General features: G+C 34.9%; 1 protein-coding gene across 11 annotated transcripts in view; it reads left to right on the top strand.

Moving 5' to 3' along the window:
• Positions 1-10,807, top strand: part of SYCP1 (synaptonemal complex protein 1) — a 146,210-nt gene extending 135,403 nt beyond the window's left edge. For 8 of the 11 annotated variants that reach the window (XM_085023504.1, XM_085023501.1, XM_021090000.2 and 5 more), the window contains 3 exons: positions 2,698-2,841; positions 10,138-10,227; positions 10,324-10,807. In XM_085023504.1, coding sequence (XP_084879630.1) covers positions 2,698-2,841; positions 10,138-10,227; positions 10,324-10,461 — 372 coding nt within the window. In that variant the 3' untranslated portion in view covers positions 10,462-10,807. The remainder of the gene's footprint in view (positions 1-2,697; positions 2,842-10,137; positions 10,228-10,323) is intronic. The other 3 variants (XM_085023505.1, XM_085023503.1, XM_085023510.1) reach the window with 1 other exon arrangement.
• The last annotated feature ends 1,992 nt before the right edge of the window (positions 10,808-12,799 follow it).

Genomic DNA, 12,799 nt, shown 5'->3' with positions numbered 1-12,799 from the left:
TTACCCATTTATGGGCCATAATTTCTTTTTCTTTGCATGTCTTAAGAGTTTTCTGGAAATCTAAACATTAAAAATAATGTAATGTGACAACCTGGAAATTAGATTCTCCTCTCTCCTCAAAGTTTATTGTTAATGCTTCTACTAGTTTGTGTTTGTTTAGTGATTTTTCTAAACTAATTCTTTTTTTTTTTTTTTGTCTTTTGTCTTTTGTTGTTGTTGTTGTTGCTATTTCTTGGGCCACTCCCGCAGCATATGGAGGTTCCCAGGCTAGGGGTTGAATCGGAGCTGTAGCCACCGGCCTACGCCAGAGCCACAGCAACGCAGGATCCGAGCCACGTCTGCAACCTACACCACAGCTCACGGCAACGCCGGATCGTTAACCCACTGAGCAAGGGCAGGGACCGAACCCGCAACCTCATGGTTCCTAGTCGGATTCGTTAACCACTGCGCCACGATGGGAACTCCTAAACTAATTCTTATACAGTTTATATTCTTTGAGTGCTGTAAAGTCTCAACTTGGTTAGCCAATGTTTAGCTAATGTTTGAATAGAGATTTCCTTAAAAGTCCAGATCAATTAATCTTACAATCTTTGTCAAAAGAAAAAATGTTAGGGCATGCTTTTAACACAGCCAGATAGTGGACAACTCTATCTTAGCCTTCAGTTTCTGCTTTTATAGACCCTCAAGATGAGCCACAGGTAAGAGCTTAGGACCTTCTCATGTCTTTCCTGTGCTTACAGCCTTATCCATGAACATGGTTTTCTATATTTCTAGGAATATATCAGAACTTTTAAAATCCCCTGTGGACATCTCATTTCTTGACTGTTTTTTTAAGGTTTTTGGTTAGTCTGTTTTTTGCTGCAATTGTCATTAATTGCCTCAGGGAACTATGAAATTAAAACACTTTTTAGTAATTGTTTTTGACAAATGTTATTCCCTACCCCACACACCTCAAAGAGAAAGTTTTTTTTCCTTTTTTTTATTTATAGTGATTTTTATTTTTTACATTATAGCTGGTTTACAGTGTTCTGTTAATTTTCTACTGTACAGCAAGGTGATCCAGTCACACATACATGTATACATTCTTTTTTCTCACATTGTCATGCTCCATCATAAGTGACTGGACATAGTTCCCATTGCTATACAGCAGGATATCATTGATTATCCATTCCAAAGGCAATAGTTTACATCTATTAACCCCAAAATCCCAGTCCATTCCACTCCCTCTCCCTTCTCCTTGGCAACCACAAGTCTCTTCTCCATGTCCATGATTTTTTTTTCTGTGGAAAGGTTCATTTGTGCCATATATTAGATTCCAGATATAAGTGATATCATATGGTATTTGTTTTTCTCTTTCTGACTTACTTCACTTACTATGAGAATCTTTAGTTCCATCCATGTTGCTGCAAATGGCATTATTTTGTTCTTTTTTATGGCTGAGTAGTATTCCATTGTGTATATGTACCACATCTTCTTAATCCATTCATCTGTCGAAAAACATTTAGGTTGTTTCCATGTCTTGGCTATTGTGAATAGTGCTGTCTTTTTTTTTTTTTTTTTTTTTTTAACTGAGCGAACTCTTGAATTGCATCAAGCAAAGACAGCTGTATAAATGAAGTCTTCTAGAGAACCACTAGACAGGTCAAATAATGACAACTCTGGAAAGTTTTGAAAGAGCTCCTAATTCTGTTTATCTGTGTCCAGTGGCCAGGAATGTGGGCTGTTAATTTTTAAGGGTAACATAGAGTTAGAGACCAAGGCATGAGATAAGGCGCAGTTGAAATACCATTAATTTCCTGTTTTTACAGAGGTTCAGCTATGGAAAAAAAACACTCTCCAAGTTGTGGTTAGCCTTTTGTTAATTTCCAGAGTTCTGAACAAGTTGATTCTGACTACTTTTATCAGCATTTTTATTGCTTTGTGGAAGAGCAAATTTCCAGAGCTCCTTACTCTGCCATTTTTGCTGATATCAGTGACTTAATTTTTAAAGATATTTTAAAAATTATAAAACTTACATATTACGTATTTCAGGGGAATACTAAATATTGACTAATAGAATTACTTTACCAACAAAAGATAAGCAAACTTATTTTCTCCTAATCACTAAGGATTCTTATAGAGAGAACCGAGCTCTCAGTTCTTGGGTCTTGATCATTGTTAGAAAAAGTAATGTCTCTCTTAAGAGTGTTGACTTCTGAAGTTGAAGTTGGTCTATTTGTTTTTCTGTGTTTCTCCCCCTCATGTACTTCATATATATGTGAAGAATACCTGTCTAAATATGTCTACTTCATATATACGCCAGTAGTAATGGAGAGTTACCGATTGCTAAAGCTTCAACTTGCCTTTATTTTTTTAATTAATTAATTTATTTATTTTTTGTCTTTTTGCCTTTTCTAGGGCCGCTTTTGCGGCATAGGAGGTTAACAGGCTAGGGGTGTAATCAGAGCTGTAGCTGCCGGCCACCACCACAGCCACAGCAACGCCAGATCCAAACTGCGTCTGTGACCTGCACCACAGCTCACAGCCACACCAGATCCTTAACCCACTGAGCAAGGCCAGGGACTGAACCTGCAACCTCATGGTTCCTAGTCAGATTTGTTAACCACTGAGCCACGACGGGAACTCCCATCAACTTGCCTTTATTAATAAATATGTTTTATTGGATGGGATAATGTATTGTTTTTCTTTTTTGGATAGGCATATACTGTGAAGACACCAACAAAATCACAAATTCAGCAAAGAGAAAACAAGAATGTACCCATGGAAGAAAGTAATAAAAAGAGAAAAATGGTCTTTGAGTTTGATATTAATTCAGATAGTTCGGAAACTACTGATCTTTTGGTAAAATTATTACAAATAATCAGCATTTATTACTTGTTTACATTATTATAATATTTACATTATTTCTTTATACATAATATATGTGCATAGTATCTATTATTGCAAAACCTAAAAAAGTAGGACTCTCCCATAACACAGACCCTATGCTTTTGCAGCATTTTTTTAAAAAAATGAGGGTTAGAAATAATCCTCCTAAAATTCAGAAAACATGACATTTTGAAATACTTGATATATTAGTTGGGATATGAGATGACTAACCATCTTTTTTTCCAGCAAAGTGTTATTTTCTGTTCCTTTTTTTTTCAAAGGAAGGTTAGGCAAATATTTTTGATTTTGCCTCAACAAAATTTATTACTCAAGCCTCATCTTGATTTTGTATATTATATATGTTCCTTGATTTTATAGCACTTATTGGTTGAAATATATACCAAGGTATTGGTTGACAACTATAGCATTTCTATGATTCTTAAAGAGTTAATGTATTAAAGATGGCATGTTTAAGGAGGAGATTTCCCCTAGCAGTTTGTATCACCAGTTGCTCCCTACTGTGAGTATGTTCACACATATCCATATTTTCTAAAGGCATAACAATGATTTATTGAGAATAATTAAACTTCAACTTATTTAATTTAAAAACAGATAAGCCTCATTACACAAAATGGAGCAATATACCAAAGATTCTTAATTACATCATTCCTATTAAAACCGTTTGTATTATATCTCATAAATATGAGATCCTTCAAGCTTTTATATTGTTTTGGGATCCTCTACTTTCATTTTTTCATAAGTAGTAGCTGAAGTCTTAAAATTGTAATTATTGACTTTACCTTATAGAAAAGCCCTACTTTAGTAACTCTTTGTTTTATTGATAATGATTAACATTTTAATGATTAAAACTGTGAACCAGGCACTGTTTTAAAGAATTTACACAGATTATTTCAGTTATTCCTTAAAACAATCTCATGCTTTAGAAGTATAGAAAGAGTTTCTATTCCAATTTTTCAGATGAGAAAACTGAGTCACACTGGTACCTTGCCCAAGGTCACATAGCTAGTAAGGCATGGAGCCTTACAAAAATTTGAACACCAACAGTCTGGCTCCATAGCCTGTGTATGTCATTGTACATAAACTGCAAATTGAAGGTAGTGGATTAGGAAATGCCAGGAGTCCATTTCTCCACCAGACAACAGTTGTACTTGTAGAAGCTGTCTAAAGTAGTTTATTTTGGAACTCTGATGATTATTTGAATGCTTGTGCCTTCCAGAGGGAAACTTGGCAAGTAAAATTATGGTTAATTTTGATCAATGTCAGCATTTAAAGTAGTAGTAGCTATGTATCACCCAACCCATAGCCATGTGATAGGCAGCTGTGCTCAAGTATTGCTGGAGCCAGGGTGACCAATAAGGACCTTGTCCTCCAAATATCAGGGTTCAGTGTTCTGATTGCTGATTGCTCCTTCTTATCATTGAGATACAGATAACAGAAACTGGCTGCTTGTTTAAACCTAACTGGCTGAAGTGTCTTCAAGAGGATTTAAACAAACTGTACTTATCTCTTTTTTTCCCCCCTCTTTGAGGACCCAGACATTTAAGGATTAGAACATTCAAAATCAATCACCTTTACAGGGCATTTAGAAAGCTATTATGTATGCCTAGGGAAAGACACAGGCTCAGAAAAAATCTTAGATCTGAAATTTTCACCACAGGCTTATCTGAGGCACAGAGATACCTTCAACATTAAAACAAAAAGCAAAACAAATCTATATAAATAAGAGACCCTGGGGAAGAGGAAGAATTTCATTTGCAGATATTTTAGTTTACAATATTAAGAAAATCTAGTTTTCAACAACAACAACAAAAAAATCACAAGGCATGCAAAGAAAAGGAAGGTATGGCCTACTGAGGAACAAAAGCTATCAACAGAATGTTCTTGAGGAACCTCAGTTATTAGACTTCCTAGACAAAGACTTTAAAACAACTGTGTTAAAGATGTTCAAAGAGCTAAAGGAAGACATAGACAAAGGCAGAAAAATGTATGAATAAAGTGAGAATACCAATAAAGAGAAATTATATAAAGAACCAAGAAGAAAGTTTACAATTGAAAGTAAAGTAATTGAAATGAAAGGTGTATTAGGGGATTCAAAAGCAGATATAAGTAAGCAGAAGAAATAATTTATAAATTTGAAGACAGGGAAATAAACTATTGAATATGAGCACAGAAAAAAGAATGAAGAAAAGTGAACAGAGACTTGTGGGACACCATGAAAAGGTCAGTATGTTGGTGTGGAAGTCCAAGAAGGAAGAGAAAGGAAGAGAAAGGATAGTTGAAGAAATGTCTGAAAATTTTTCAAATCTTAATGAAATAAATTAGTCTACAAATCCAAGAAGCTCAATGAATTCTAAGTGGGTGGACTCAAATAGACTCACATGAAAACACATAACCTATTGAAAGACAAAATCTTGAAAGCAGCAAGAGAGAATCAACCTACCACATACAAGTTACCCTCAGTAGGATTATCAGCTGATTCCTCATCAAAAACCTTGGAGGCCAGAAGGCAGCAGGTTTTATATATTCAAGTTGCTGAAAGAAAAAAAAGTTGTTAACTAAGAATTCAGTATCTGACAAAACTTTCCTTCAAAAATGGTGGAGAAATTAAGATATTCTCAGATAAACAAAGCTATTCTAAGTTGCCACCAGACCTTCTTGTCAAGAAATGCTGAAAGGAGTTGTTCAGGTTGAAATGAAAGGATGCCACCAGAGTTCCTGTCATGGCTCAGTGGTTAACGAATCCGACTAGGAATGATGAGGTTGTGGGTTTGATCCCTGGCCTTTCTCAGTGGGTTAAGGATCTGGCGTTGCTGTGAGCTGTGGTGTAGGTTGCAGATGTGGCTCACATCCCGCGTTGCTGTGGCTCTGGTGTAGGCCAACAGCTACAGCTCCAATTAGACCTCTAGCCTGGGAACCTCCATATGCCATGGGAGCAGCCCTAGAAAAAGTAGAAAGACAAAAAAATAAAAATAAAAGATCTCTGCTAAAGTTAAATACATGGGAAATTACAAAAGCTGGAGTTCTTATAATTTTGGTTTCTATCTTCACTTTTTATTTTCTACATTTAATAGACAAGTGCATAAAAATTATTAATCTATGTTACTAGGAACACAATATATAAAGATGTGATTTTTTTTTTTTTTCATTTTTGACTGCCCTGTGGCACATGGAGTTCCTGGCCAGGGATCATATCCAAGCTGCAATTGCAACCTAAGCCCCATCTGCAACCTAAGCTGCAGCTTTGGCAACTCCCAGATTCTTAACCCACTGTGCTGGGCCATGGATGGAATTTGTGCCCCAGAGCTCCCAAGATGCTGCTGATCCCATTGCCCAACAGTGGGAACTCCAAGATGTAATTTTTGATATCAGCAATGGGGAATGTAGCTGTATAAGAGCAGTTTGTGTGGGCTATTGAAGTGAAGTTCATATAAATTTAAAATAGATACTATAATGTTTGGTTATTAAACATAATCCCCATAATAACCACAAAAAAATCTATAGAACATACACAAATGGACATGAGAAAGGAATAAAAACATTTAAATGCCAAAAAAAGTCACCTAAATACAAAAGAAGACAGTAATGGAGAAAATGAGTGACAAAAGAACAACAAAAATCCATTTAAACCTTATAGAAAACAAATATCAAGAAAGGCAAAAGTTGGTCTACCTTTTTTTTTTTTTTTTTTTTTTTCCTTTTTAGGGCCACACCTGTGGCATTTGGAAGTTCCCAGGCTAGGGGTCAAATTGGAGCTGCAGCTACCAGCCTATACCACAGCTTCAGCAATGCAGGATCTGAGCCATGTCTGTGTCCTACACCACAGCTTGTGGCAATGCCAGATCCTTAACCCACTGAGCAAGACCATGGATCAAACCCTTACCCTCATGGATACTAGTCATGTTGGTAACCCACTGAGCCACAAAGGGAACTCCCTTTTTAATCTATTCTTACTCAGTAATTAGCTTAAATGTAAATTGATTATATTCTCCAATAAGGAAACATAGGTTGGCAGAATTGATTTTGGGTTTTTAAAATTATATATATATAATTATATATATATATATATCTAGTAGAGACTAATGGTAGATCTAAATTGGCTACATGTGAATGTATGGAAAAAGATATTCATACAAATAATAACCAAAAAAGATGTGGTAGTATCTGACAAAATAGAGTTTTAAATCAAAAACTATAAGAAAATAAGGACATTATATATTTTTAAAAGGTTCAATACAGCAAGAAACTATGGCATTTTTACATTTACACACATAATAAGAGACCCTTAAAATATATGAAGCAAAAGCTTTATAGAATTGAATAGCGAAATAGACTGTTATACATTAATAGTTGAATACTTCAATACCCCACCTTTAATAATGTATAAAACAACTAGACAGAAGATAAATAAGGAAATGGAAAACTGGAACAACACAAACCAAACATTTAACAGACATGTATAGAACTCTCAGTCCAACAGCAGAATATAGATCCTACTAAAGTACATATGGACATTTTCCAGGATAGACCATATAGGTCCCAAAATAAGTCTCAATAGATTTAAAAAGATAGGCATCATATTAAGTATTTTCTCAGACTACAAAGAGATGAAGTTAGAAATCAATAAGGAACATTAAAAAATTCATGAATTTAGTAAGTTAACACACTACTAACCAATGGACATGAGAAGATTTCACAAGGGAGTTTTGACTTAGTGATGAATAAAATGAAAACTATACACCAAAACCTATGTGAGACAGAAAAAAACTGCTCAAAAGGAATGTATAGCTATAAATTCCTAGATTGAAAAAGAAAAAAATCAATAAACTATTTTTACTCCTTGTGGAGCTATGAAAAAAAATCAAACTAAATCCAAAGAGAGAAGGTTAGAGTGGAGATAAGCAAATTAGAGAAAAGAACACAGCAGGAAAAAAAAATCAATGAATCCAAAATTTGTTTCTATGAAAACATAACAAAATTGACAAATTTTTAATTATACTGACCCCAAAAAAAGAGATGCAAATAACTAACATCAGAAATTTCAGAGATATAAAGAATACTGTGAATAATTACATAATAACAAATTTGGTAATATAGAAGAAATAAACAAATGGAGAAATTACTTGAAACATAAATTACCTAAATGCCTCAAGAAGAAGCAAAAAAATCTCATCAGACCTATAACATGCAGAATTTCATTTAGTAACCCAGAACCTCCCAACAAAGTGCTGGACCAGATGATGATTTTATTGGTGATTTTTATCAAACACTTAAAGACCTAACACCAATCCTTCTCAAACTCTTCCAAAAAATTGAATTGTAATTCATTCAATAAGAGTAGCATTACCTTGATACCAAGGCCAGATAAGGATATCACAAGAAAGCAAAATTGCAGACCATTATTCTTTTTGAATGTAGATGCAAAAATCCTCAACAAAATATTAGCAAGTCAAATACAATAGCATTTTAAAAGGATCATTCACCTTGACCAAATGAGATTTATCCAAGAAATGCCAAGGTGTTTCAATATAAAATCAATGTGATACATCACATTAATAGAACAAAGGAAAAAAATTCACATAATCTTCTCAATTGATAAAGAAAAGACATTTGCCAAAATCCGACATCCTTTCAATATCAAAACCCTCCTAAAGCTAGGATAGAGGGAAAATTCCTCAGCATGGTAAAGGATAGGAGTGAAAACTTAAGCTCACATCATACTCAGTGACGGAAGACTGAAAGCTTTCCTCCTAAGATTATGCCTAAGGATGCCCACTTTCACCATTGCTAGTCAACATTGTACTGGAAGTTCCAGTCATAGGTTTTAGCTATTAGACAAATAGAAAAAAAAAAACAAAAATAAAAGTCATTCAAATAAACAAAAGGTAACACTCTAACTTGTGTATGCCATGATCATATATATATATATATATGGAAAATCACAAAAAGGCCACAAGAAAGCTTCTAGTGCTAATAAGGGAACTGAACAATGTTGAAGGGTATAAGAACCAACAAATGAAAATCACTTATGTTTCTATACACTAGCAATGAACAGTCCAAAAAGGAAATTAAGAAGATAGCTCCATTTACTATACCATCAAGAATAATTAAATACTTAGGAACAACTCTAGCCAAGAAGGCATGATATTTATACACTGAAAATTATAAAACACTGCTGAAAGACTTAAAGAAATTTTAAAAAATTCCATGTTCATGGATAAGAAGACTTGTCATTGTCAAGATGTCAATACTACTGAAAGCAGTCTACAGTTTCAACACCATCCCTATGAAATTTCCAACAGCCTTTTTGTCAGAAATGGAAAATTTGATGTTCATATTTATACAGAATTGCGAGGGGCCCCAGATAGCTAAAACAAAGATAACATTAAAGGACTCACAGTTCTTGACTGAAACTAACTGCAAAGCTAGTAATTAAAACACTGTAGTACTAGCATAAATATAGATATATACATCAATGTGATAAAAGAGAGAGCCAAGAAATAAATCTTCACATATATAGTGAGTTGATTTTTGACAAGTGTGCCAAGATTATTCAATGGGGAAAGGACAGTTTTTCAACAAATGGTGCCAGGAAACCTAGATATCAACATACCAAAGAATGAAGTTGGATTCTTAACACTGTATATAAAAATTGACTCAAAATAGATCAAAGATCTAAATCTTAGGGCTAAAATTGAAATTCTTAGAAGAAAACATTGGAGAAATCTTTGTGATGTTGAATGGCAAGGACTTCATGGATATGGTAAACCAGCATACATAGACAAAGAAAAAAGAAAAGGCATTGCCTGACATACGATACGAAATAATTATTAGCTATTATTATTATTATTATTTGGGAAAATATAAATAAATTGATAATTGACAGTGTTTGTAATTATAGGATTATAGATGCTTTTTATAAAGCCTAAGTGTTTGAATAAGCTGGGGAAAAGGGGAAGTAGTAGTGTAAAGACTCTGAAACTGAAATAGAAATAAGTTGACAAACACTATTCATAAACAACTTGTATTCTGTATAACCTTTCAGGTACATAGTTAATAGAATCAAAAATTAGGTCCCTTTTTGGGAGATTGAAGATTTATTTTGTCAGTGTTGTCTTTCTTCAGTCTTTTTATCTTTTTTCTCCATCCCCCTTCTCCTCCATCTCTTCCTCGTATGTGGTATGTAGACATTTTAATAATACAATATTATCGGTGGCAGTCCCCAAATTATATTTTACATTTTTCTTTAAGAGCATGGTTTCAGAGGAAGATACATTGAAAAAACTATACAAGAATAATAATCCACCAATTTCTCATCTTTGTGTCAGAACACCAAAAAAGGTAGTTTTAAAATTTTATTTCAGAGAGCAGATTTCAAAAGCTGTATTTAATTCTTTTTTCTTAGTTAAATACATTGTGATTTTATTTTCTATTCAGACCCCTTCATCTCTGACAACGCCTGGATCTACACTGAAGTTTGGAGCTATGAGGAAAATGCGAGAGGACCGTTGGGCTGTAATTGCTAAAATGGATAGGAAACAAAAACTAAAGGAAGCAGAGAAGCTGTTTGTTTAATTTCAGAAAATCAGTGTAGTTAAGGAATCTAATAGCATCAAATTAATTTTTTTAATTCTTATTTTCTAAAGAGCCAACATTTTCTGAAACTGAGACTTTTCGATATTTGCATAAGTAATTTGTTTCTTAGATTTTGGCCTAAATGCAAAGTAACCACAAGTTACTTGAAAACTTGTAATTCTATTCAGATAATTAGATGATTATAGTTTGTTTTTATCTTTTTGTATTCATGAAAACTGTTTAGGCTAAGTTTTCACATTTGTAAAGTTATTCATTGAGTACACAAACACATTATTGAGATTTACTACTTATTCTTTACTATTAAAATATTTTGGATGCAAATAAATACATCTCATTGACTCTGTGAGGTCATCTTAACAGCTAATCTTTATAATTTTACTAATATTTATTTTTAAAATCTTGAGGTCATCTTAGTTAAGTTTCACAGTTCTGAAGCAGGTTTGGTTTATCTATTTATAAAATTAACAAATGCCTTGAAGTTGCAGGAAAAAAAGGCTCAATCAGTATGACTTCCTAAAATTATTTATTCAGCATTCATTAGGCAAGTATTTATTGATTGTCTCCTAAGAGTTAAGCACAGTTCTAGATAGTGGGGATGTAACTGTCGACTTAAAAACAAAACCACAACCTGGAAATTGAGAGTTAAAGTTTTATTTGAGATAAAATTAGGGCTTAAGCCTGGGAGAAGACAGCATCTCAGGTAGCCCTGAGAAAACTTCTCCAAGGAGGTGAGGAGGGAGCTAGGATATATAGCAGTTTTTGCAATAAAGGGAATGTGGTAGGAAGAAAGGATTTACAGAAAACCAGTTTCTATGGGAAGATGAAAAGGTCTGGGCTTATCAGAATCACTTCTTTGATGTGCACTTTAGCTATGGGCCAGTATTCTTTGTTTTCCCTGAGTTCCCTTAGGGCTCACCAGATCACCCTTGGGAGTGGCTGCACTCCTGGATGACCATGACATCTTTTGTCCACTTAACTACAGCCCAGGAGGCAGTATTTCAGACAGCTCTGAAACACCATCCCAAAGAGGAAAGGGGAAACATCAAGATATATGTGATAAACGTGAAGGGGGAGGTGCATGCCGCCATGCACACATTTTACAGAAGTTTGCTGCTGGTCTTTTGAAGGTTACTTCTAGTCACAACAGTTGTCATGAAGGATTTTAGTGTTTTTCTAGATATGAGGAGATGCAAGAATTTGGCTCATAAAGTCTAAAAATATCTATCTGAAGACCTGTTCTTCCAGTTTTCCCAGGGCACAGAATGCTTCACTCCTGGTTTCCACCTTGAGCTCTGCTTAGGGGATGCTGCAGGTTGGCAGCTGCAGTGACTCATGATTTAATCCATGCAGAGGCAGATGGCAGGTGCCAAACTCCAGATCACACAACAATGAACAAAACAGAAATACCTCTCTGTTTTTGTACAGCTTATATTTTAATGAGGGGAAATAGACAATAAACAAGGAAAACACACATAGTATATTAGTTAATGATAATTGCTAAGGAGAAATAAAACAAGGAAGAGTACTAGGGAGTATTGAAGTTGAAATTTTTTGTAGAGTGGCCCTCACTGAAATTACTTTTTTTTTTTCCTTCTTTTTGCCATTTCTTGGGCTGCTCCTGTGGCATATGGAGGTTCCCAGGCTAGGGGTTGAATCGGAGCTGTAGCCGCCAGCCTACGCCAGAGCAACGCGGGATCCGAGCCGCATCTGCAAACTACACCGCAGTTCACGGCAACGCCGGATAGTTAACCCACTGGGAAAGGGCAGGGACCGAACCCGCAACCTCATTCCTAGTCAGATTCGTTAACCACTGCGCCACGACGGGAACTCCTGAAATTACTTTTGAAAAATCTAATGAGTAACTAGTAAGCCTGTGGCTATCTGGCAGAAAACATTCTTGACAAAAGGAACGAAAAATGTGAAGGTGCAGAGGTGGAGGTGTGCTTAGTGTATCTGGGAAGCAGCAAATAAGCCAGTGTGGATAGAGGATAATGAGCAAAAGAAGAGTATACGGACAAAAGGCTTGATATTTAACAAGATAGGTGAGAAGATTTCTCTATAGGCTACTTAAGAACTTTGGCTTTTATTCTGAATGATATGTAAAACTAGCAGATATTCCCAAGCAAATAAGTGCTGTGATCTGATTCATGTTTTAAAGTAAGGATCTTTTTGGCGGCTATATTGAGAACAGATTTTGAAAAGAGGACAAAAAGTTAACAGAACAGGAGGTTGTTTTAATAATGCATGTGAGAGATGGCAGAGGCTTGAACAAGGGTGAGAGCAGCAGAGGAGTAAAGAGGTCAACTTCTGGATCTGT

The sequence above is a fragment of the Sus scrofa genome, chromosome 4 (genome assembly GCF_054392235.1).
Source record: "Sus scrofa isolate SSC_HxYL_T2T_F1_AM1 chromosome 4, Sscrofa_HxYL_maternal_Yorkshire_Landrace_v2.0, whole genome shotgun sequence".
Lineage (NCBI taxonomy): Eukaryota > Metazoa > Chordata > Mammalia > Artiodactyla > Suidae > Sus > Sus scrofa.
The sequence above is the reverse complement of the archived record's forward strand: the minus strand, read 5'-3'. Positions and strand labels throughout refer to the sequence as shown.